We start from the raw sequence: 25,267 nt of genomic DNA, 5'->3' as shown, positions 1-25,267 counted from the left end.
ACTAGATGGCCAGTGGCCAGAATGAGGTCAGCAGGATGGCTAGTGCGTGAGTTCCCGGCTGTAGAAAAAACTTACGCAACTAGACTGCAGTTCTACCAGCTGACTGAAATTGCAGCCCCTACTGCTTGCGCGCGCCATTGCGCACGCGCACTCGTAAACACAAGAAGTAAATCAGGGATTTAGCCTTTCTAGAGAGTACCGGCGCACGCGTCTACCGAGCCCGCCTACTCCGCTGCCGGCCCCTCTCCACGCCTGCAGAGGGCGCTGCGCCTTGGAGAGACCGGGCGTGGCGCCGCTCTAGCCTGCGCCCGGACTCCGTGGCAGGCGCGGCAGCTTAGCGTCCCCCACGCCTCCCCTCGGCGCAGGTGGGTCGGCCCGCACGGGGCGGGAGTGTCTGGGATCTGTAGGGTGGGCGGGTAGCGGCAGTCTCTAGGCGCGGAGTCGTCCCTATTGCTTCAGTTCCCTGGATCGGGTCCGGTCCCGGAAGATCGGGCTGTGGGCAGGGCGGCACGGGTACGAATCCCAGTGTGGGTGAGCGCTCCTCCAGGACGGGCGCTGCTCTTCCCCGACCCTTTCACACCGCAGGGGTCTCCTCCGAGGCTCGCGTGCGGCTTCCGGGGAACAGCTGGGGGCGGGGCTAGCGGGGGCGGGGCTCCCATGATTGACACTTTTTTCCCAGGTTTCTCAGGCTTCCAAGGGACCCCTCCCCGGTCCTGAACCCTGAGCCGGCACCATGGTGAGAACTGTGAGCAAAGCCCCTCACCTCCCCATGCCCGTGCCCTGCGTGGCGTTGCCTACGTTGCCCTGTATAAACCTGGGGTTCCGCATTGGGGGTTTCGGAGGGTCAGCCCCTGCAAGGCAGCCTGCGCCCTTCCAACCCGTTCATCCCTGTAGCACGGGCGCCTGAAGGTGAAGACGTCGGAAGAGCAGGCGGAGGCCAAAAGGCTAGAGCGGGAGCAGAAGCTGAAGCTATACCAGTCAGCCACCCAGACTGTCTTCCAGAAGGTGGGGCCCTCAGAGGTAGCCCCTTTACCAGGTGGCCCTCTTAGGATAGCACAGAGGCCAAGAGCTGGGCCTTAGAGTTGGACTGCCTGGCTGCATATGTGGGTTCTGTCACTTACAAGCTATGTGATCTTGGGCAGGTTACTGAATTTCTTTAAGTTTCAGTTTGTTCATCTGTAAAATGGGGCTTACTGCATAAGGTTGTGAAAATTAAATGAGAGAATACACGTAAACCCATAAAGCGTTCTGCATGCTACCTATTGTATAGAAAGGCATTCCGAGAATATAAAGTAGTTCTATTTGTTATTTGCCTATGACCTCTGACCCTGCTGCCTGCCTTCTAAGCGCCAGGCTGGTGAGCTGGATGAGTCTGTCCTGGAACTGACAAGCCAGATTCTGGGAGCCAATCCTGACTTTGCCACCCTCTGGAACTGTCGACGAGAGGTGCTTCAGCAGCTGGAGGCCCAAAAGTGCGTAGGAGTTAAGGGCCCCAAGAAGGTGGCATTAGCCCTCTCCTGCCCAGGTCCAGTGATGGAGGAAGAATGGGACAGCCAGGAGCATAGGCAGAGGGGAGTGGAGGGCTGAGTGCAGAAAGTCAGGAGTGAGCTGAGATTGGGTGTTGTAGGGCCCTGAGCCCCATTTCCCTTTGAGTGCAGGTCCCCTGAGGAGTTGGCTTCTCTGGTGAAAACAGAACTGGGCTTCCTGGAGAGTTGCCTGCGGGTGAACCCCAAGTCCTATGGTACCTGGCACCACCGCTGCTGGCTGCTGGGCCGCCTGCCAGAGCCCAACTGGGCCCGGGAGCTGGAGTTATGTGCCCGTTTCCTCGAGGTCGATGAGCGGAACTGTACGTGCCTGCTGATGGTGTCCCACTTCGTGGTCCTGGGGCCTCAGTAAAGCCCAGAGTTGGGAGGGATGACCAGGACAGGCCCACTGAGCTGATGGCAGAAGGGATGCTGGAGACAAATGCATGCTCTGTAGAACACACAGAGGTGTTTGTTTGTTTTTTAATTTTTTTTTAACGTTTATTTATTTTTGAGACAGAGAGAGACAGAGCATGAACAGGGGAGGGGCAGAGAGAGAGGGAGACACAGAATCTGAAACAGGCTCCAGGCTCTGAGCTGTCAGCACAGAGCCCGACGTGGGGCTCGAACTCATGGACCGTGAGATCATGACCTGAGCCGAAGTCGGACGCTTAACCGACCAAGCCACCCAGGCGCCCCACACAGAGGTGTTTTTAAGGGCCTCCAAGGGAACTCTGGGGATTCTAGCTATGAAGCTCCTCTTGCCCGACTTCTGAGATGTGCTGTCACCCTTCTTCCTAGTTCACTGCTGGGACTACCGGCGGTTTGTGGCTGCACAGGCAGCCGTACCCCCTGCAGAGGAGCTAGCCTTCACTGACAGTCTCATCACCCGAAACTTTTCCAACTACTCCTCTTGGCATTACCGCTCCTGTCTCTTGCCCCAGCTGCACCCCCCGCCAGACTCTGGACCACAGGGACGCCTCCCTGAGGATGTGCTACTCAAAGGTAAGGAGGGTCAGAGGGTGCTGGGGAGGACTCTGCAGTGATTCCTTTCCAGCCTTGATGCCTAACCCTCTTCCTGAACCTGCTACTTGGGCTTACTGAGCACCTACTTTGTGCCTGGCTTTGGGAGTACATAAGAGTCAATCCCTCTGCAGTGGGAAAGATACAGCTGATACATGTAGCCACTGTGCAAGGCCCACAGATAGATGAAACTGAGGGCTGGAGGTACTCCTGGGTGAGGGTGGGATGTTGGGGCGGCCAGGAGCCCACCAGGATCCTGTGCCTCCTTGGCCCCTGCAGAGCTGGAGCTGGTACAGAATGCCTTTTTCACCGACCCCAATGATCAGAGTGCCTGGTTCTATCACCGCTGGCTCCTGGGACGAGGTGAGCAGTGAGGAAAGAGGCTGGGTGTTTAGGGCTTGGAAAGAATGGAAGAGGATTTAAGGAGACCTGAGGTTGTGTCTCCCCCCCAGCTGACCCCCAGGATGCCCTGCGCTGCCTGCACGTGAGCCGGGATGAGGCCTGTCTGACTGTCTCCTTCTCTCGGCCCCTCCTAGTGAGTCCTGCAGCTTTTGCCGGAGAGCATCATGGATGTGGGCCTGGTGCTGTTGGGGCTGACGGGTCTCTCTTTGTCTCCTGGGCCAGGTGGGGTCCAGGACAGAGACCTTGCTGCTCTTGGTTGATGAGTCACCCCTGGCTGTGGAGTGGAGGACCCCAGATGGCAGGAACCGGCCTAGCCACGTCTGGGTATCCCAGGATTGATGGGGCAGAGTGGGGGACTGGGGTGGGGCTGGAGTGGGACAGTCAGAAAAGTGGTGATGCTCGAGCATTTCCTTAACCTGGTGCTCCCAGCTCTGTGACTTGCCTGCTGCCTCCCTCAATGACCAATTGCCCCAGCATACATTTCGTGTCATTTGGACAGAAGGCGATGCCCACAAGGAGTGTGTGCTTTTAAAAGGTGACACAAGCTCTACGTTTTTATACCCTCGCAGCAGTATCCCTGTCCCTCTCCTCCTCTCATGGTTGCCCCCTTCTACCACCCATTCCTTCTCTCAGGCCGCCAGGAGGGCTGGTGCCGGGACTCGGCCACGGATGAGCAGCTCTTCAGGTGATGACAGGGAAGCACACAGACAAGGAGAGGGGGGTCTGGACTCTGGAGTGGGAGGCTGGAGGCTCGGGCATATGGTCTCAGACTGGATACTGGGGGTGACTAGCACCCTGAGTGGACGCCATCCCATCCCCCGCCTTGCTCATCCTCAGGTGTGAGCTGTCGGTGGAGAAGTCCACGGTGCTACAGTCCGAACTTGAATCCTGTAAGGAGCTGCAGGAGCTGGAGCCGGAGAATAAGTGTGAGGCCCCATTCCCCGAGGTCCTGCTCTAGAGGCCCCTTTCCAGGAGGGCCTCTTGGGGAGAACAGGAAGGGTCTCAAGAGATGGGAGCAGGGGATCTAGAAGAGACAGTCCTCCCCCTCCCCTCCTCAGGGTGCCTGCTCACTATCATCCTGCTGATGCGGGCACTGGATCCTCTGCTGTATGAGAAAGAGACGCTCCAGTACTTCCAGACCCTCAAGGCAAGTTGGACCTGGAGGAACAGGTAAGGGGGAGGCCTGGTGTGCCGTAGGAAGACAACTGACGGGCCTTGCTCGCCTTCCTCGTCCCCGCCAGGCCGTGGACCCGATGCGGGCAGCGTACTTGGATGACCTACGCAGCAAGTTCTTGCTGGAGAACAGTGTGCTCAAGATGGAGTATGCTGAGGTGCGCGTGCTGCACCTGGGTCACAAGGTAGGGACTGCTGTGCGCACCTTCTCCGGGCCCTCGCCCTGCTGGCCCTCCCTTCCTCCTCATCCCCTGGCCAGCTCTTGTGTCTCCTCCATGGGCTCAGCTGAGGCCTTCAGTCTGGTCTCACCATACCCCTGGCTTTGGCCCCAGTCTCAGGTGCCTTTCTGGACTTTTTTCTTAGCCAAGATTGAACTCCTCTTCCTTCAAGCCTGTTCTTCCTGGCCTTGTTTTCCGTCACTTGCCCCATCATTCTTGTTACACAGTTTCAAATCCTGAGTCATCAGGGCCTCTTCGTGCCGTCCCTTCTTCTGGGCCAGTCACATCTTCCTTCTTTCCTTAGAGCGAGCCCTCACTCACCCCCGCTCACTCCGATGCTTCCCTCCCTGGAGCAGGCCGCGGCATCTAAAGCCTGAGTAGTTTCTGGAGATGTTTGACAAACTTCCCAGACTCTCTTTTCCTCTCCTTGGGGTCTTTCCCAGCCAGTATTCCCAACACAGCGGTTTCAGCATGTCCTCGCAGCCCGCCTCCCCTGACACCAGACTGATCCCCCAGCCACAGCAGTCCCGCTCCTGCCAGTATCTGTGCCCACCCCAGCGCCCTCCTGCATTCCCTGTCCCTGCCGGAGGCTGCCTCCTTCCTATCCACTCACTGGCCACCCCACCCCTGCACCCCTTTGCTGTCCCATGTGCTTGATGGGGAGTGTATACTGTCGGGGTTGGGGGTGGGGGTGGTTGTAAGGTAAGCTTACCCGTCCTCTCCTCACCAGGGGCCTGTGTGGAGCACAGAGGGTAAGTGCCTTGTGAACGATGGCTGAGGCCCCTCCCCCAAGCCTCATCGGGGTATCTCGTTCCCCTCCTTAGGATCTGACAGTACTCTGCCATCTGGAACAGCTGCTCTTGGTCACTCATCTTGACCTGTCACACAATCGTCTCCGAGCCCTGCCCCCTGCCCTGGCTGCCCTGCGCTGCCTTGAGGTAAAGCACTCCTTCATCACTGTCCTGGGTGGCCCTCTTCCCTTTTCTCCACCTTAGAAGTCTGCCCACCCTACAAAGAGGTGTCCAGATCCTCCCAGCCCCTGCAAATGACCCTGTGCCTTCTCTGCCTCGGTCACCTAGACTGCCCCAGGTCACCTAGACTGCCTCGGTCACCTAGACTGACCCTTTCCTTGCACTGTAAGCCGATCACCCCAGGCTCCCTACTTGTTTGTACCAGTCCCAGGCTGACAGCTGCCTGCCTGGCCTTGTCTTCCCTGCCCTCCCTGCTCCCCAGGTCCTTCAGGCCAATGATAATGCCATAGAGTCCCTGGACGGTGTCACCAACCTGCCCCGACTACAGGAGCTCTCACTGTGCAACAACCGTATCCTCCTTTCTGGGTGCCTTTCAGACAGCGGGTAGGGTGAGCTGCTGGGCTGGGAAGGGACAGACAGCAAGCAGGGTGGGTGGGAGAGGGGCCACTGGTGGTCTAAGCTAAGGAGAGAGGATAGCTTGGGGCTGTGTGGGCCATCATTGACTTGCACTGGTCGTTTTGCGGGGTGGAAGTGACTTCCTCAAGCCAGAGTTCGTAAATCAGCAGCCTCCAGATGTTCTTGGGTACCCCATGGTACTTTAAAAATCAGGAAGCTTCATATTTAAAAACTTGAGAATTCTGATTCTACTTAAAAACTGGAAGTTAGGGGCACCTGGCTGGCTCAGTTGGTAGAGCACAAGACACTTGATCTTGGGGTCATGAGTTCAAGCCCCATGTTGGTTGTGGAGCCTACTTTTAAAAAAATTGGAAGTTAAAGCAACCCTTGGCCTGCATTTCCACTCAGCAACCCTTGGCCATTGTTGAGTCGTGGATGTCCCTGGAGCCAGAGCTAGCTTTCTTGTTGGCCATAGCCCACCGCTCCTTCTCATACCACATCTGGCCTGCCTCTTGGGCTTCCGGCCTGGCCCCGTGGGCAGGTGTTTGCAGTCTATAGTCTTATTCCCTCCAGGGAAGTGTGCAAGATGCCTGCCAGCCAGACCGCCAGGCAGCAGCCCCTGGTCTTGAGGGAGAACAGGAATAGATACACGGGAGCTCGTGGATCTGGGGGAACGTGCCTCATTTTCCTTGACTCTTCTGCCCAAGGCCTCCAGCAGCCCACAGCGCTCCAGCCTCTTGCCTCCTGCCCCAGGCTGGTCCTCCTCGACCTGCAGGGCAACCCCCTGTGCCAAGCAGCGGGCATCTCTGAGCACCTGGCCGAGCTGTTGCCTTCAGTTAACAGCATCCTCACCTAGGAGATCCTTCCCCACCCCTGTTCTTTAACTTATTGGGACTGAATAAACAATGGAGAGGCCCCCCAGGCTGCTATGCTGCCGCCACCGCCACCACCGCCACCACCATTACTACTGCCACCTATTTTGGAAGAGGAAAGGAGAGAGGGTGTGTCACATCATCCTCGCCCTTTCATTTCATGCTCGGTCCTGCTGTTTCCTCCCATGGGGAACCAGAGTCTCTGTTCTGGGGCAGAATTTGCCCCAGATGCCTTAAATGCAAGGGCTGTATTAGAGTTTACCTTCTGGTTGGGGCTGGGGCTCCAATCGAGTTTGGGTCCAGGTTCTGGTTGGGGCTGGGCTACAAAGCAGCCGTAAGTCGCCAACTAGAAGGACTCATAAAAGTTTCTCCCATGACTCCTGCCCCTTCCAGATGCCCTCTGTGCCCCAGCCCATTCACTACAGCTGAGAGGGCTGTTCCCACGAGGAACTGGTCAGGGTGCCTTTGCTCCGCCCTCTGGTGACTATAGTATCGATCCTCATGAGTAGCATTCTGCGGTTGAACAGCCCTCGAAAGTACTATATCTCAGCTGACCCTCACAAGTGCTTAGGGATGAGATGGTGAGGCCCATTGTACTGATGAGGAAACTACACCAAAGCCGTCTCTGCACCTTGGTCTGGGATTCTACTTGTGTCCATTCTTCTGTATTGATATGAGATGATAGGTCAAGACTGGCCTCAGCTCCCGAGGTACCGAGCTGGGTATCTGTTCCCATGGTGCCCTGCTATACACACCCCTTGTCCTGACTTTAGAGCCCCAAGGCACTTGAGCCTCCTGGAGGGAGGAGAGGGGAGCGGCTCAGGGGTTAGGGCACTGAGTCAAATCTGGTTAGGTGGGGAAGAAGACCAAAACAAAAGAGAGAGTGACAAGGTACTTTTCTGGTTCCCTGGGAAATGTTCACACACATCCGGTCCCTTAGGGCCCTGCCCCTTCCCATGTTCATGGTGATACATACAGCCCCTCAACAAAGCCCTTTGGCTGACCTGCCTGCCTGGGATTTTGATTTTTACTTGTGTGTCCTTTGCGGGTGTTAGAGGTGGGGACGGACCCTCTGCCAGGTCAGGGGTTTGGAGCTAGACAGGGAAAGGTCACTGTGGGTGTGGAGAGCTCCCTGCCAGGTCCTGGAGTCTCAGTCCCCATTCCCCAAGGCCCCTCCCTGCCTGGTGCATCACCAAGTTCAGCCTCTCCTCTAGTCGGTTTCCATGTGTCTTCTTGCCAACCCTGTTTTCACTGTCTTCTCTTCGGTGGCCTATGGGCAGAGCAAGGACAACAGCAGGATGGAGGGAAGAGACCCCAAGAAATGGCCCCAACCTTCCTAAAGAACTTTCAGGAGAGCCTCCCAGAGATGTCTGACCTCCTCTTTGCCTTAGGGTTCCCTCAGTGGCATCCCTGGTGTTCCTCCAGTGCCAGGGTGGAGTTGGGATACACACAGGGCAGGTGCCTGGAGCCGGTCGGTCTGGATTTCTGGGAAGAATTCCAAGTTGGAGAATCCTGGACTCCAGCTGACCAGCCACCCCTCTCTGAGAGAAAAGGGGTAGTCTGCAGCCTGGGGAGAGGGCCTCACTTCCCACCTGAGCCTCAGAGTGAGGGCCCAAACCGTCCCCAAGCTCCCAGGCTGGGGGCAGAAAACAAGAAATTGCTCCTACTCTGACCCTCACTCCCCCCCCTCCCCCCCCCCGCCAATCCCAAGCTTGTAGGGACACAGGAAGCTGGGGGCAGTTCATTCATGCCAAGGGTTGTGAAGCAGCTGGAGGAAGAAGGAAGGACAGATGGGTGGGGGGGATCAGAGGATCTGGTAGAGCCGGCAGGTCAGGGGCTGGCTGGTGGAGCCAGTCTGAGGGCCTGGCTGCTGATGTCACCAGTCTGCAGCTTTGGATCCCAGGACCTCCCTGGGCAGGACCAGGCCCATGGGCCAGTTTCACAGGGCTGAGCCTGGCCTAGGCTGTACCAGACCCTGGCAGAGGCAGAGGTACCCGGGGTCTTATGAGAGCAGAGGCAGGCAATGTGAGCTTGGGAGCAGGGGGCCCGCTGCCTAGGGGCTTGGGTGACGGGACACTCTGCCCCACGGCTGTGGGGTCTTCTCACCCAGGAGAGGGGGCCCCTTGTGCTCCGGTCTGGCAGGAACCAGCCTGGAGTGGGGTCTGTCCATGGGGGCAGTCTCAGAAGGCCTTCCACTTTCACCACAGCTTTGAATCCTGACAGACCCCGGCCCCGCCCCGCTTTGGCTCGTTTCCACAGTTCCTCGAAAGGGGAAAGGGGATGCGGCCAGGTCTCCTTTCCCGCCCCTACCTCTGGAGACAGCCCCCAGAGGCCGGGCCTCTTCCCCAGAGTGAGGGGATGAAGCAATCAGGCTTCCCCTTCCCTGCAGCTTGGCTCCGCCCTCCCCCCTCATAAACCACTTACCTGCCCATCCCACACCTTCCACTCGTGCCTCCTCGACCGTCCTGGGTCCCAGCGGTCCCAACCTGTCCCCGCCCGGCTGCCGGACTCAGCCCTGCTGTCGCCACCACCGCCGCCAGGTGAGGCTCTGGCAGGCCCCGGCAAGGTGGGGTGCGGGCCAGCCAGAGCCTGCCAGCCCAGGTCAGGCTGCCCCTGACGCCCAGGCTCCGCGCCCCAGGGACGTCGGGCTCCCGAACCCACAGCGCCCGCCACTCCGCGTGGGTGTTTGACCTAACGTGGGAATGCCAAAGACCCCAAATCCTGCATATCACCTGCCCATCTCCTACAAGGAGCCTTGGGTGGGGGATCTCTGCCAAGAGTGGGTTCTAGAGGCAGGCAGCTTCGTGGACCTCTAGGCAGAGTAGCTGGCAGGTGGGAGGGAGCGGGTTTCGGGGATGGTCTGTGCCCTGGGTCCCGAGGCTGTGACAAGTGTCTACTCATTTCTGGGATGGGCCCTTAAGAGCAGGTTTCTCAGTGGGTCATTTAGTTTGGTGGATGTGGCTGTGGGGGTAAGAGGGGAAAGATTTCTCTGCAGTGTGGGAAGTTTCTCTAGGTGAGTCTGAAGGGAGTCTTTGGGGAGGGTCCCTGGATGGGTCTGGGGGAATCTCTGGGGCAAGATCAGATCATCTCAATCATCTGGTTGGGCTCTCCAACCAGCTCTCCAGATGGAGGGCTTCTGGGTGGGCCAGCTGGGGCGTTCTGAGTACAGGAGGTCTGAGTGGGGGATAAGAGCCTCCCTACCTCTTCCACACAGGCATGATGGACGGTCCTCGTTCAGATGTGGGCCGCTGGGGCGGGAACCCTTGGCAGCCCCCCACCACACCTTCTCCGGAGCCGGAGCCGGAGCCGGACAGACGATCTCGTCGAGGAGGCCGTTCCTTCTGGGCTCGCTGCTGCGGCTGCTGCTCATGCCGAAATGAAACAGATGCTGACTGGGGACCTGAGCCCCACGGAGACCGAGGGTCTGGCAGGGGTCGAGGGTCCAGCTCTGGGGGTCGAAGACCAGACTCCCGGGGCTCAGATTCCCGCCGGCCTGGCTCCCGGGCCAGTGGTGTGAACGCAGCTGGAGACGGCACCATCAGAGGTGAGGCTCTCCTAGCCACCTTATCTGAGAGCTGTAAGGCCTTAATGGGGCCTGAGACTCATCCTGACATCTCTGGGGGCCTGGGCTTCCCATGGGGCCTCACTGACCCAGAGCTGTGGCCTTGCAGAGGGCATGCTGGTGGTGACCGGTGTGGATCTGCTGAGTTCACGCTCGGACCAGAATCGCCGAGAGCACCACACAGATGAGTTTGAGTACGACGAGCTGATTTTACGCCGTGGGCAGCCTTTCGACATGGTCCTCCACCTCTCTCGGCCCTATGAGTCCTCTGATCATGTTGCCCTGGAGCTGCTTATCGGTCAGTGGGGCCTGCAGTGGGGAGGGTGAAAGCCCAAGTATTGGGGAGTGCTGGCTAGCAGGGCCTCCAGCCCTGGTATTAGGATCAGAGGGACATCTTTAAGCTCCTACCCTCACCCCACTTCTCACCTCTGCCAGACAAGACAGGTGCAAGCACAGGAGTGTGTCTCAGGGAGGGTCTTGGTGTCCCATGTTCCTAAGCTCACCCTCTTCAGGGCTCCTGGGGCGTCTGTCTCAAAATATTTTCTCTTCAGGTGCTTGCTTCAGCTACTCCTTCATTGCTGCTGCCTCTGTGTGTCTTTCTTTCTGGGTCTGTTCTCCTTCCCCAGGGTGTGGCTGGCTCTCTCCTCTCTGTCCAACTCTGTCTCTCTGTCCCCATGACCCAGGGCAGGTGCCTTTCTCACCGCGTTGCTTAGTGGCCGTTGACTGCCCAGGCTGGTGATTATGCTGCTGCCGGGGGCGGGCAACTCCTCATACCCTTTGATTAAGGCCTAGCCGTGCCCACCCCAGCCTCTAATTTCCCAGGTACCCCCACCACTGCCACCAGGGATGTTCAAGGCTCTGGAAGCTTCAGCCCCAGGGGGGTAGGCAGGGTTGGCCTTCAGGATCTGGGCTGCCCTTTCACCAGGGGGTAGGGGCATCTGGACCCAGCCAGGGCAGCTCTGCCCCTCCAGCCCAGGCACTGGGACAGGCAGGCAGGCAGACGGTGACGGTGGCCTTGTCTCTTCTACCCACCTCTGAGTTCAGGGTCAGGGGAACAGGTTTGGGATGTTGGACTGCTCTGCCCTGGCATGTGGGCAAGCATTGGGTGGGGACAGAGCTGCTTTCAGAGTCTGTCACAGACTAAGGTGATGGCCCAACTCAGGGACACACACACACACACACACACACCGATGTGTGTCATACACATTCTGGGTTGGGCTGGGAGAAGTCCAAGGCTCTATCTCCCCTCAGAGAAGCCTCACCAGCTAATTGCTGCTTCTCCTGCTCCAGGAAACAGCCCCGAGGTGGGGAAGGGCACGCACGTGATCATCCCAGTGGGGAAGGGGAGCAGCGGAGGCTGGAAAGCCCAGGTGACCAAGGCCAGTGGGCAGAATCTAGACCTACGTGTCCACACCTCCCCCAACGCCATCATCGGCAAGTTTCAATTCACGGTCCGCACACGTTCAGAGGCTGGCGAGTTCCAGTTGCCTTTTGACCCCCACAACGAGATCTACATCCTCTTCAATCCATGGTGTCCAGGTGAGCTGCTGGAGTCAGGAGCAGGGCGTGGACAGGAAGGAGCGGGGCTCAGAGCTCCCCTTCCTCAAACCTGGCTAGGTGCCTATGTGCCTAGTAGAAGCCGGCCTTCTATTGTTCAGGTGAGGGGACCTAGCTCCGGTGTAGAATGGTGGCCACCCAAGGTCACATTGCCTCACCTCTCCAGGGCCCTGGTTACAGCCACCTTCCTCCCACCATCTCTGTCACGCTCCCTCTGACCTTCCAGGGAGAAGTGCTGTCGGGCTAGGGGTGTCCCCACTCCTGGTCTGTGTACAGGAGTCCTCTAGAGTTGGCCCAGGGGCAGGTGGGGCCCAGGGAGAGGTCTAGAGGGGACCAGGCATATGTGTTTTGGGGACACAGAGGACATCGTGTACGTGGAGCATGAGGATTGGCGACAGGAGTACGTGCTTAATGAATCCGGGAGAATTTACTATGGGACTGAAGCGCAGATTGGCGAGCGGACCTGGAACTATGGGCAGGTATGGCTGGCCAGGGCCACGTGCACTTGGGGAAATAAGAGGCAGGTGGGGTGGGGTGAGGACGCGCGTGCTGACCTAAGGGTCACCTCTGCCCTCCCTCCCTCCAGTTTGACCATGGAGTGCTGGATGCCTGCCTGTACATCCTAGACAGGCGGGGCATGCCATATGGAGGCCGCGGGGACCCGGTCAGTGTCTCCCGGGTCATCTCTGCCATGGTGAGCACCCGCACGTCTCTGAGTGCTATGACATGTCTGCTTCCTGCCTCCCACCTTCTCTGCCCCCTGCTCCTGCCCTTTCTGATTTCTCCAGGAACTCAGCCCTGTCCTGCCCTTGCAAAGGGTATTGTAGGAGGGGTCTCACTCCCTCTCTTCTCCTTGCCTGGCCCCACCCCACCCTTTCTGGCTTCTGTCCCAGCTCTTGTGGAATGTAGGGCCAAACCCAAAACTTGGCACACCCAGGATTCACATTACTGTGTCAGATCCGGCAGTGGGGGGGGTAAGGAGTGGGGGGGGGGCAGATGTCTTTGGGAGGCCTGGGTGGGGCTCAGGTTGGCTAGATTCTGAGGCATTTAGGGGTAAGGGGTGGTGGCAGGGGCAGGGCTGGGGACTACATGGAAGGCCCTGAGCCTCTCCCTCAACTCCACCCAACTCCATCCTGTCCTGGGCAGGTGAACTCCTTGGATGACAATGGGGTCCTGATTGGAAACTGGTCTGGTGATTACTCCCGAGGCACCAACCCATCAGCTTGGGTGGGCAGCGTGGAGATCCTACTCAGCTACCTACGCACCGGCTATTCCGTCCCCTATGGCCAGTGCTGGGTCTTCGCTGGTGTGACCACAACAGGTAGTGGAGGGACTGGGACAGGAGCTGCATGGGCCCTACAAGGAAGAGGGAAGGAAACCAGAACCCCACCCAGCAGTGGCTACAGTGCAGAGACAGGTGGGGGGTGGATGGTAGTCTGACCTTAATTATCATTAATTAGTGTTAACTACCTAGGGAGGCCTAGGGGAGAGGAGGGAGAAGCACTGGGCAGGGACAAGGCCAGGCAGATGGCCTGGCTTCCCCTAACCCCCAATGCTCCCTGGCCCAAAGGCCTCCTGAGCCCTGACCCAGCTTGGCAACCCAGTAGCCCTTGTCCCCCTGCTATTCCTCACGTGATACCTCACCTGCCCACCACCCCACTCCTGCCGGGGCCCTGACCTCTAACCCTGGCTCCTCCATAGTGCTGCGTTGCTTGGGCCTGGCTACCCGCACTGTCACCAATTTCAACTCGGCACATGACACAGACACATCCCTCACCATGGACATCTACTTTGACGAGAATATGAAGCCTCTCGAGCACCTGAACCATGATTCTGTTTGGTGAGGCTGGGGCCAGGGCTGGGCTGCCCATCCTTGGTGACCAAGACTTGGACACTGAGGGCACAGGGAGGCCCTGGGCAGGCTGCTCAGACCCAGCCCTCCCTCCGTGTCCATCCAGGAACTTCCACGTGTGGAACGACTGCTGGATGAAGAGGCCAGATCTGCCCTCTGGCTTTGGTGGGTGGCAGGTGGTGGATGCCACACCCCAGGAAACCAGCAGCGGTGAGATGGGCCCCACCTGGCTCCTGTGCCCCCCTTGGCCCCATCCCCATCTCCCAACCTGGGTAACAAGCCCCAAGTGTCAGCACCATCTGGGCGGTAGAACCTGGCCCTTTAACCCCCATGCTTCTTTTCTTCTTCTTTTTTTTTTAGAGATGTTACACATTCAGTTTATTTTCTTGAAGTTTATTATAGACCCCAGTGTTTCTTTAAACAGGCTCACCGATGGGATCACTGTCCAGCCTTTCACTATTTTTACCTTTCCGCATAACTCTCTATTTGCCTAAATCTTCTTTATTTACGATGACTAATATATTCAGATGGCTCAAAAGGCAAAAGAGGTAGGAAAATTTGGCGAGAGCTTTTCCTCCCTAGCACACCTGCTCTTCTCCTTTGCTCTTTTACTTACACATCCTGGGGGTAATTAATCGAAGGACCATTTTATTTATCTTTTTTAAGTTAAAAAAGGTCATTATCATAAGTAGTACATGTATGGAAGTTGGGGGGAAGTACAGAATTGAATAAGATAAAATATAAAATTTCCCTATTCTCTCTCAGGATGTTTCTGGTTTTATTTATTTCTTTCTTTTTTTAAAATATTTATTTATTTATTTATTTATTTATTTATTTATTTATTTATTTATATGTTTATTTTGGGGGGAGAGAGAGACAGAGTGTGAGTGGGGGACGGACAAGAGAGAGGGGACACAGAATCCAAAGCAGGCTCCAGGCTCTGAGCTGTCAGCACAGAGCCCAACCTGGGGCTTGAACCCACAAATTGGGGGATCATGAATGACCTGAGCTGAAATTGGACGCATAACTGACTAAGCCACCCAAGTGCCCCTAAATGCTTATTTATTTTTGAGAGAGAGAGAGAGAGAGAGAAGCAGGGGAGGGGCAGGGAGAGAGGGAGAGAGAGTCCCAAGCAGGCTCTGCTCTATCAGCACAGAGCCTGACACAGGGCTCAAAACTCACAAACAGTGAGATCATGACCTGAGCTGAAATCAAGAGTCAGACACTTAATTGACTGAGCCACCTAGACGTCCCCGTTTTTGTTTTGTTTGAGTAAATGTCTAGGTCCCACCCCAGACCTGACATTTCAGACATTCCAGGGATAGATGTACATATATTTTTGTTTATTTATTTATTTTGAGAGAGAGAGAGTATGAGCAGGGGAAGGGCAGAGAGAGAGAGAGAGAGAGAGAGAGAGAGAATCCCAAGCAAGCTCCACACTGTCAGCATAGAGCTCAATGCAGGGCTTGAACTCATGAACTGGAAGATTATGACCTGTGCCAAACTCAAGAGTTGGACACTTAACTGAGTGAGCCACACCCAGGCGCCCCTAGATCTACATTTTTGAAAGCTCCCTTGGTGACGCTGAAGATGAGCTGGGTTTAGGACCACTGCAGGCCCTTGTGGGACACATGAGAAGGGGTGGCCCAGAGAGGTGGAGTGACTTTCTCCAGGGCACGGGGCATCAGGTCAGCAGCAGAGTCTCACCAGGCCTTGACTCCCTTTATGCATTCTGACTTTCACCAAGTTCTTCTCTTGTCTGTTCTGTTGCTCGTTATGAGTTGTGTGTACAGGATAGAAAATACCAGAGTTCGGATAGGTCGGAGGAAGAAACTAGGCCCCATAACCGAGCCCTAAGAGATCATCACTGATGGCATGACCTGCTGATGTCTTTTCCACAGCACACACATTCCCTCGAACACCAGACCTGCTGTACGCGCTGTTCTCAAACAGCCGTCCGCTTCCACCTTTACATTCCAGCACCAGGCAGCTGGGCCTGCCCCTCCTGCTGCCTTCCTCCCCACCTCTCCCTTCCTCACCCCACGCCAGATAACCCTTGCCTCGCCTGCATTCCTCCCTCTCAATCATCTCTGTGAACGGTGCCCCCTGCCTTGTGCAGCCAGGCACTGCCCATGATGCTGGAACAGCCTGGCCCAGGATACTGGGGGATCTGAGCTCCTGTCCCCACTCTGGGAAGTAACGGGGTGGACAGCAGGCAGGGGTTCCGAGGCCAGCCAGACCCAGGTCTAATTCTAGCTTGATCACTTCTCTATAATATGGGGATAATATATACCAGATGGGGTTGTTGGGGGAATTAAGTGAGATCATCATATATCAGAGAGGATAGCAGCATGCCTGGAACAGAGTAGCTCTTCAGTAAATAGTAGCTTCTTCCATTCTTTCTTTGTCTGACTGTCTTGCAGATCTTGACATCTATTTGGTTTCCCTGAGCCTATGTCCCTATCTGTAAAAGGAAACCACAGTTAGGTGTTTTCTAAGAATCTTTCCTGTTGGGTGGCCCTCACTTCCTGTTTTGTGCCCTCTCTTGTCAAGCCTTTTCCTTGTCAGCCCATCTCCTCCAGAAAACCCTCCAAGCATGCCAAGAGAAGAATCTATTTCCCACCAGCTCCCCTCTCACCTCCCCACAGAGAGGACACACTGCAGGCTGTAGAGCTGAGGGTTTGTTCTGGATCTTTCTGGAATGGTGGCTGCTTTCCCAGCCAGCAAACAGAGTCACCCTGGGGTCTGGGTTTGTCTTGATGCAGGATGGGTTTCCTGACTTCTAGGGGTCACAGTCGATATCCAGCTTCGCCCAGTAGAGGAAAGATGTGTTGATAACTTGGTTATCAAGGCCGGCTTGTCCCACGTTTGGCCTCACCCTTGTTGACTGAAGCCAAGTGGAACTGTGCTTTCCTTTGTGTTCCTTCCCTGGGTTGGACCAGGTGGCAGCTGACCTAAGGCACCAGGGTCTGGGTGGGTGGGCCTCTCCCTAGGATCAGAGGATCCCCTCAGCCTCCTAGGATCTCTCACCTCTGTCCTGGTCCCCTAGGCATCTTCTGCTGCGGCCCCTGCTCTGTGGAGTCCATCAAGAATGGCCTGGTATACATGAAATACGACACGCCCTTCATTTTTGCTGAGGTGAGGACTGTGTTCCAGGTGTCTTCTTGGGTGGTCTGGAGAGACCAGAGCACAGCTGTCAGGCCTTGGTTCTCTGGTCCTGACTTCACCGCTGACCGAGTAGCTGTGTGACCTTGGGAAAGTCACTCATTTAGAGTCTAGGTTTCCTCAACTGTAAAAGGGTGATAATAATGGCCGCTGTGCTTCCTGTACTCAGGATCAAAAGAAATAATGGGTATGAATCTGCTTTATAAGTCATAAAGTCCGTGAATGAGCATAAGGGATTACTGTTATTAATGCCAAAATGCACTGCAAGGAGCCTCCCAACTTCTTCCCTTCTCTCTGGCCTCATCTGGCTCAGCTTGGAAAGTCTCCCAGGTTGGCTGTGCCAGGAAGTTCCTAACCCTTGGATCCAGCCCTCCCTGCAGCTCCTAGGTTCAGGGGAAGGTAGCGGGTGGGGGATGGGGGGGGGTCACTGAGGGGGGAGGGGGGAGCAGGGGGTCAGGCCCAGCCTCAGACCCTCTGGTTATCTCATTCTTGGCTCACACCCCCCACAATCCCCCAACAGGTCAACAGTGACAAAGTTTACTGGCAGCGACAGGATGATGGCAGCTTTAAGATCGTGTATGTGGAAGAGAAGGCCATTGGTACGCTCATCATAACAAAGGCCATTGGATCCAACATGCGAGATGATGTCACCCACATTTATAAACACCCAGAAGGTACCGTTCCCTGAACCTGGCCAGCTCTGGCCCACACCAAGGGTTCCCACTGAGCACTTGCCTGCTCCGGCAGTGGCTGTAACCTCACCCTTACCCTCAACCCCCAGGCTCGGAAGCAGAGCGGAAGGCAGTGGAGACAGCAGCCTCCCACGGCAGCAAACCTAACGTGTACTCCACGCGTGACTCAGCAGAGGATGTGGCGATGCAGGTGGAGGCACAGGACGCGGTGATGGGGCAGGACCTGACTGTCTGCGTGGTGCTGACCAATCGCAGCAGCAGCCACCGCACCGTGAAGCTGCACCTCTACCTCTCAGTCACCTTCTACACCGGTGTCACTGGGTCTGTCTTCAAGGAGAGCAAGAAAGAAGTGGTGCTGGCGCCAGGGGCCTGTGAGTGCTCCTTTCCCGCCCTGCCCCGCTGATGGCCAGGCACCCCCGGCTGTGGACATGGAGGCCCCAGGAGGCCGTGTCTGGGCGAGCGGGCCTAGGTGACACCTTGCCTCTTCTCCCCAGCGGACCGCGTGTCCATGCCCGTGGCCTACAAGGAATACCGGCCCCACCTCGTAGATCAGGGGTCCATGCTGCTCAACGTCTCGGGCCACGTCAAGGAGAACGGGCAGGTGCTGGCCAAGCAGCACACCTTCCGTCTGCGCACCCCTGACCTTTCCCTCACCGTGAGTGCAGCCTGCTGGGCTGGGCACGAAGGATGCCCTGGGGCTAAGGGAAGTCGGAGGGGGAGGGGAGAGGACGCTAAGCCTGGCCACCAGTTCCGGAGAAGGTCAGGGACTGGCTGTGGGCTCTTGGGCCCCAATGTCCTCCCCTGTAAAATCAGATCTCCTATTCCCGATCCTGCAGATGCTTCAGTGGGGGAGTGGGTGGGAGTTTCTTCTCTGGCATCCACGGAGCCCCATTCTTCTCCGGGGTGCCCATGTGGGACTTGGGGGGAGGTTTTGATTCTGGAATTTTCCCCTCTGGTGGAGTGTATGATTCCCTTGTATTTGGCCAGGGTCTCTGATGCGGAGGGGGGTGTCTCTTTTTCTCTTAGTTGTTGGGGGCAGCTGTGGTTGGTCAGGAGTGCGAAGTACAGATTGTCTTCAAGAACCCGCTGCCTATAACCCTCACCAATGTCGTCTTCCGGCTTGAGGGCTCCGGGCTACAGAGACCCAAGATCCTCAATGTGGGGTGAGTCTGGCCTCTCCCCGCCCCCACCCCTGCCCTTTACTGCTCTCCCAGACTGCCAGGGGTCCCACGTTGCTTCCTGTCTTGGGTCAGGACAGTAGTCAGTCAGGACCCAACACAGCAGCCTGGAGCCAGCCAGCAAGGCCTTCTAACTTAGTTCAGTGGGAGCAGCATTTAAGACCTGCCATGTGCCTAGTGCGGGCCTGTCCTTCCTCACTGTCCCGCTGCGGAACCAACACTTCACCTAGGAATCCATAGCAGCTCATCACTAACATGCGCCCGCCACTCAGGAATTGACCAGGCACTTGAGGATTATTATCCCATTTGCAGACCACAAAAAACCCTTTAAAGTACATTAGAGAGCATTGTATGATTAAAAGGAAAGCTTTGGGATCCTGAAAGCTTAGGCTCAAGTCTCAGCTCCAACATTCACTAGCTATGTGCCCTTGGGCAAGTGACTTATCTCCTTTAAGCCTGTTTTCTCAGCTGGAAAGTGGGGATAGCAACCATCCCTGGCTCCAAGGGCGGTTGTGAGAATTCGGTGAGCTATGCACATAAAGCATCTAGTGTTGGGCTTGGCACAACATGAGCCTCTGTTGGTAGTTCTTACTTTGATTATTGCTACCGTCACCTCCGCTTTATGACAGGGAACCTGGTGGCCGTGTCTCATGAGGTCTCCCAGCCCGTAAGGGGCAGACTCTGCTCTTCCCACCATGGCCCACCCAACACGCAGGCTCTCAGGCCTGTGGCTTCGTTTGTGCCAGGAGGGCTCGAGCAGAAGTTCCCAAGGAGAGGGCCCTGTCCCGTAGGTCCTCTGCCAGCCCACCTGAGCCTCACCCCGGCCTCAGAGAGGCTCTGCACCCAGGGAGGGCACACCCAGCGCTTGTGTGCCTAGGCCTGGGCTGTCATCTCTGACACAGAGCCACACATGCTGCTGTGACCCTCCCTGGAATAGCACAGAGGGAAAGCAGAGAAGGCCAGAGGCTGGCTGACCTTTAAGATCAGACTTCTGGTGACAGGGGCAGGTGTTTTCCTCTTTTGACAAAGAGTGCCTGAGGGAAAGGGATAGCCCCTGTGGAGGGGTTGGGTGGGGGAAGCAGAGGGTCCCTGCCCGCCCTGCCCCTTCCTTCCCCGGACATATAGCAGGCTCCGCCCGGTGGTGGCCCCTGCTTTTGCCAATAGGTCAAAGCTGAAAGGTTGCTATCCTGAGCCTTGCCCCACCTTGACCCCGCGTGATGTGATATGCCACAAAGGAGTGCCTTCCCCATTTCACCTTGCAAGAGTGTCCAGCAGCTTAGACTGTGCAGCTTGGGGCTCCCAGTGAGCTCACTCTGTGGCCATCTCTCACCTGCAGATGACGAGGGTTTCCCCTGTTCAGAGGGCTCCCCAGAGCTGGACTGTCCTCAGCAACTCCACCACATCTTTGATTCTTGCCCCTGCCTGGGAGTAAAAAGAGGACCCCTGTGCTGAGCATGGGGAGATCCAGCCCCGCTCTGTAGCTGTGGGGCTTGTGTGACACCCCACCCCCCACCTCAAAGGCCCTAGTCTTCTCTCCAGTAAATGAGAAGGTTGGATGATGGTTTCTCAAGGGAGGTCCTCCTTAGGCATTCTGTGGCTCTTCTCTGCTGCAAGCCCAGGCGGGGGTCTACAGAGCAATTGAGAAGGGGGAAGTCCCTGGGCTGTTGGTTCAGATACATTAGATTCCAAGACAGATATTACTTTGCTCTCGTTTGCACATCAAAGGCTGTGGTATGGAAACCCCATTAAGCATAGGTGTGCCACCCAGTGGGGTGACTGGCCACTTAATAAACATTCCAAACTTACTCCTCCAGATGGCTGTTGTCACTCACCACCAAGCCAGTCACCAGGGGAGGCTGAAGTCTATTCCAAACCCTTCTGGGGAATTTGCTCCACAGCCTGAATCATATTCTCTAGAATGTCCTTAAGGGTGGACTTCTGGGGTAGACTTGACTTTGGAGAAACAGCCTGAAGCCATTTAAAGCTAAGACTAATTAAGAAGGTAGGTGGAAAAGGTGGGTAGTGTGCCCTTTTCCATCAGAAATGAGGTTCGGCTGTGAGGGAGGAACAGGATGCACCCGGCGCGTGTCAGGGAGAGGGAGAGAGAGACAGACGTGGTGTACGTGTGGTTTTCCAGGGCTCTGAAGACAAATCTGAGAGGAGTTTTTAAATTCGTTTCAAGTCTTGATAACGTGATTGAACCAATCCATAAGGGAAGCACGATGCTCATTTGGATGTCTAATTTCTGGTGTCCTTGTCAGAGAGCCGGTTTCATTACCTGCACTGTTTCAGGCCCATTCCAGCTGTAGCAGCTGATGCGCTCAACTTCAACCAGCAAACCTGGGTGTGTCAGGTCTTGCCTGACACTGAGGCCGGGGCTGGGAGAGATCTTGACATTCCTAGCTGGAAGCTGAAAAGCAATTTCTCTTAGAAATAACGTTTACAAGTAAAGGCTGTATTCCGATCTAGTACAGTTCAATTCTAGTATGAATTAAGTACAGTGTTGAAGGCTGACCTGAGCCTAAACAGCTTGAAGTTTGTATCTCTGGAAAAATGGGCATGAGTTAAAAATGCGAATTTGTAACTGGCCACAGTATAGCCTACCTGTTAAGTTATAGACTTAATGTCTAGTTATATATTATAGTAAGTCTAGAAATTAGGTCTGTAACTTAATGGGGAGACCATCTATATCTCCCTGCCTTCCACTTATTCCCTCCTTTGTGGAGCTTAGAGTCACCTTCAAGGCCATCTGATTCCACCCCCTCATTTTATATTCATTCCCATTTTACAGACCAAAAAGTGAGAATCAGAAGTTTAATAATTTGTCCTAAACCACACAGCTAACAGTGGTAGAAGAAAGAGTCCAATGTGGTCCAGGGCAGCCCTTTGGAAGCAGGCTCCAAGCTAAATGTTTTGCCCCAAGGAGAGCCCATCTTTGAAGTTGGGGTGTTGGCTCTTTCCCTTAGAAGACTGAGATGTCTGCACAAAGTCCGGCTCCAGAGTGGATCCCCCAAGGCAGGCTTGGATTGAAGAGGGGGCCAGAGGCAAGGGTTCAGGCAGAGGCAGAAAAGGACGGATGCTAACAGGCACAAGCAGGTGTGATAGAAATGCAATCGTGTTCAGTGTATACAGCACACAGGCCGATTACTGCAGGAGCTCAGAACAGGACAAGGTTCACTTCCCTGAGGGCAGGAGGTGCTCAAGGGGTGGTGTGAGCTGGGCCTGGAGCCAGCCCAGGAGCAAAGCATGAAAACAGAGGTGAGTTCGGGGAGGGGAAGGAGCTCATTGTTGGGGCTGGTGGGCAGGAGGAATGGTGGGGGATGATGAGGCCTTGCAGGCGGGGCTGAGTCAGAGTGAGCCTGCGTGTCGGGTTAGGGAGCTGCCGTCTCATCCCAGAAGCACCGAGGAAGCCAAACCCTTGACGGATTCAGTTCACCTCCAGGTGACTAGAAACTAGAGTGGGAAAATAAGATAGGACATTAGGAGGCAAGGAGGCCAGTTGGAAGGCTAGTGAAATTGCGATTCCCAGAGGGAGGGTCTGGGACTAAATTTCCAGAGGTCCATGGAGAAGGGGGGAAATGAAGACACCATAGTATGTATGTGTGCACATGTACACATGTATCTCTCTCTCTCTCTCTCTCTCTCTCTCTCACACACACACACACACACACACACACACACACACACACTTGTCCCTTTAAAGATGTCAATTGTCTATTCTTGGGAAGGACTTTCCTTTTTCTCTGAGATAACATCTTTCCAGTGTTTGCAGGTATTAAAGATGCTCCTTCCTCTTTGGTAAGATGATTATATTGCAGAGGCTGACTAATTATCTTCCACTTTCTTTCTTGGCCAAACTGAAATTATTTGGCAATACTGCGTTGAGCCCCGAAGTCTCATTTTAAAGTTTCCTTGGTCCTGGAACCCCCAGATGAGATGGGGTGGCTGGTCTGGTTAGGGCAGGAGCATTGGTGATGGAGAGGTGGGGGACACAACACGCAGTCTTTGTCCAGGTGTTTGTGGGGGTGGGGAGGGAGGGATGGATCCCTGGATGACAGATGACGGGAAGATTTCCAGCTCAGGCAGCTCGGTGGGTGGCCACTGACCTGGCTATGCAGAGGCGAGGGCAAGGAGGCCTTGGGGCTCAGGCTTCGTCCTGGCCGCTGGTGTGGAGATTCCAGCTGAATCCAGAAATGCTCGAAGGGCTCCACCTTCTGCTCCTTCCTTCCTGGCAGCCCCATCAGTCCTTCCTCCCCACTCCACCCCCAGTCACCCCAGGTCCATGACTCTATCTCTGCCCATAGGGACATTGGGGGCAACGAGACAGTGACGCTGCACCAGAAGTTTGTGCCTGTGCGACCAGGCCCCCGCCAGCTCATCGCCAGCTTGGACAGCCCCCAGCTCTCCCAGGTGCATGGTGTCATCCAGGTGGATGTGGCTCCGGCCCCTGGGAGCGGAGGCTTCTTCTCAGATGCTGGAGGCGACAGTCACTCAGGGGAGACCATCCCTATGGCATCTCGAGGTGGAGCTTAACCCCTGGCCAGGAGCAATGGGACTGGAGTCAGAGGAGCAAGGACATTGCCTCGCAGGGACCCAGCGCAGAGCTGCTCTCCATAGGTTCAGGTGGGGAGGCCGGGGCACCTGGGGAGGGGGCCGCTCTTCACTTGCACTGGGCAGCACAGATGCTAATAAACTGTTTTTTAATGAACCGTTTTTAATGAAACCGTTCTGTCCATCTACCAGTTCGTCTGTCCCTGCTGCCAGCGCAGCAGCTCTTGAGATAGGGCCTGCTTGGCGTCAGGACGACCTTGAACATTTGACTGGTCTTTCCCCACTCCAGGATGCTTCTAACTGACCAAAAACCCTTCTGAAGCCCCCCGGAGTGAGGCGGGACTGCCTCCCTTCCATGGCACCCACGGTGGGTGAGAAGGATCGAAGTGTCCTCTTGTAGGCACACGTTTGAGATAGAACTAGGCTGGAGTCCTCTCTGAGCAGCAAAAACCACTTTCCAATATTTGTTTTCAAATGTGTTTGGCTAAGAATATTTATAAAAGCAACACATGTTCAATGTTGAGAATTCAGAAGACACGGAAAACTGTAAAGGAGAAAAGAACAATAAGCTTCAACTACCACCAGGTACAGAAAACAGCCGTTAACATTGTGTTTCGTATGCCAATCCCTCTCACCCCCCACACGGTGTAACCTGTGGTGAGCATTTTCTCACAGCATTAAATAATCTTTGAAACCATCATGTTTACAGACTGGACAGTAGTCTTGACTTCCAGGCCATCCTCCTGGTCCTCCTGAAGCCCCTGCTCAGCCTTGGGGTGTCAGAGTGACTCAGGCCTCCAGCCAGGCGCTCCCCCAACCAGCTACACTCTGCCTAGGTGAGTCCTGCCAGTCACGTGGTCTTAAGGACCATTGGCTCCCCAAATTGCATCTGTTTTCCTTGAACTTTAAACTCCCTTATCTATTGCCTTCTTAGTGAGTCTGCTGGAGACTCACAGATGCCCCTCATGTACTGTCTGAGATCAAACTCCTGACCTCCTCCAGCATATCCCATGGCCTCCCCATATCAGTAAATGGCAACTCCATCTTTCCAAGTTTCATGGGCCCCAAAGCATGAAGTCACTCTTGGCTTCTTTCCTTCTCTCATATCCCACTTCTGGTCTATCAGCCAGTCTTTTAATGTTATTCTCTCTGTCTCTCTCCTTTTTTTTTAATGTTTACTTATATGTGAGAGAAAGAGAGCACGAGCAGAGGAGGGGCAGAGAGAGGGAGACACAGAATCCAAAGCAGGCTCCAGGCTCTGAGCTGTCAGCACAGAGCCCGATGTGGGGCTCAAACTCACCAACCGTGAGATCGTGACCCGAGCTGAAGCCGGACGCTTGACCGACTGAGCCACCCAGGTGCCTCTCCCAGCAAGTCTTGATGGTCTGTCTCCCATATACAGATGTCCAGAGTCTGACCACCCATCACCTCTTCAGCTCCCAGAACTCCCTTCATCTCCTACCTGGATTGTTGCCCCAGTCTCCTAATCATTTCCCCCACTTCCGTTCGTGCCCTCTGATACTCTGCTGTGCAGAATGGGTGGGTGAATCCAATCGTGTCAGTCCTTTGCTCAAAACCTTTGCGGGGGCGGGGGGTGGCACCTGGGTAGCTCAGTCAGTTAAGCGTCTGACTCTTGATTTCAGCTCAGGTCATGATCTCAAGGTTTGTGAGACCCATCCCCGTGTTGGGCTCTGTGCTAACAGCGTAGAGCCTGCTTGGAATTCTATCTCCCTCTCTCTGCCCCTCTCCCCCACTGATACTCTCTCTCAAAATAAATAAACATTAAAAACAAACAAATAAAACCCAACAACCTTCTACGGGCCTGGCCCCTGACTTTCCTTCTGGAAGAACACTGCCCCCAGGTTGCAAGCCCAGTCCCCTCCTGTTATTCAGGCCTCAGCTCACAGGTCCATCTCCTCAGGGAGCTCTTCCCTGACCTTCAATCTAATTTGTTTTCCTGCCCCCTGGTCTCTTTAGCGTATCACCCAATTTTATTTCATGTCCTGCCAAGCACTTCTTGGCATTAGCATGTTTGTTTATTTATTAAATTATCTCTTTTCTCTGAAATGTGAGTTTAGTAAGAACTGAGACTTTATCTGTCTGGTTCACACCCCTGTCCCAGGACTTGTAAC

General features: G+C 55.5%; 2 protein-coding genes across 5 annotated transcripts; both read left to right on the top strand.

Annotated features, from left to right (window-relative positions):
• The first annotated feature begins 202 nt into the window (after nt 1-202).
• On the top strand, nt 203-6,621 carry RABGGTA (Rab geranylgeranyltransferase subunit alpha). 4 transcript variants are annotated; one of them, XM_060619355.3, is made up of 17 exons: nt 203-365; nt 680-745; nt 895-1,005; nt 1,348-1,472; nt 1,659-1,846; nt 2,325-2,528; nt 2,826-2,909; nt 2,999-3,081; nt 3,171-3,272; nt 3,378-3,483; nt 3,582-3,633; nt 3,786-3,874; nt 4,007-4,095; nt 4,190-4,306; nt 5,164-5,277; nt 5,573-5,660; nt 6,414-6,621. In XM_060619355.3, the coding sequence occupies exons 2-17, from the start codon at nt 734-736 to the stop codon at nt 6,560-6,562; spliced, it is 1,713 nt and encodes a 570-aa protein (XP_060475338.1). In that variant the 5' UTR covers nt 203-365; nt 680-733; the 3' UTR covers nt 6,563-6,621. The 4 variants fall into 4 exon arrangements, with proteins under 4 accessions (XP_060475338.1, XP_060475340.1, XP_060475339.1 ...); XM_060619357.3 differs by having other exon boundaries at nt 204-365; nt 680-736; XM_060619356.3 differs by lacking the exon at nt 203-365 and adding an exon at nt 387-513.
• Nucleotides 6,622-6,722: 101 nt separating this feature from the next.
• On the top strand, nt 6,723-24,254 carry TGM1 (transglutaminase 1). Its single transcript, XM_060619354.3, has 15 exons — nt 6,723-9,118; nt 9,793-10,122; nt 10,250-10,438; nt 11,431-11,679; nt 12,058-12,176; nt 12,284-12,391; nt 12,844-13,018; nt 13,399-13,537; nt 13,656-13,759; nt 16,599-16,687; nt 17,235-17,388; nt 17,496-17,777; nt 17,901-18,061; nt 18,433-18,569; nt 22,889-24,254. Exons 2-15 carry the CDS (start codon nt 9,795-9,797, stop codon nt 23,115-23,117), a joined length of 2,463 nt encoding a protein of 820 aa, XP_060475337.1. The 5' UTR covers nt 6,723-9,118; nt 9,793-9,794; the 3' UTR covers nt 23,118-24,254.
• Nucleotides 24,255-25,267: the final 1,013 nt, after the last annotated feature.

This window comes from Panthera onca, chromosome B3 (assembly GCF_046562875.1).
Source record: "Panthera onca isolate mPanOnc1 chromosome B3, mPanOnc1 haplotype 2, whole genome shotgun sequence".
NCBI classification, from domain to species: domain Eukaryota; kingdom Metazoa; phylum Chordata; class Mammalia; order Carnivora; family Felidae; genus Panthera; species Panthera onca.
The sequence above is the reverse complement of the archived record's forward strand: the minus strand, read 5'-3'. Positions and strand labels throughout refer to the sequence as shown.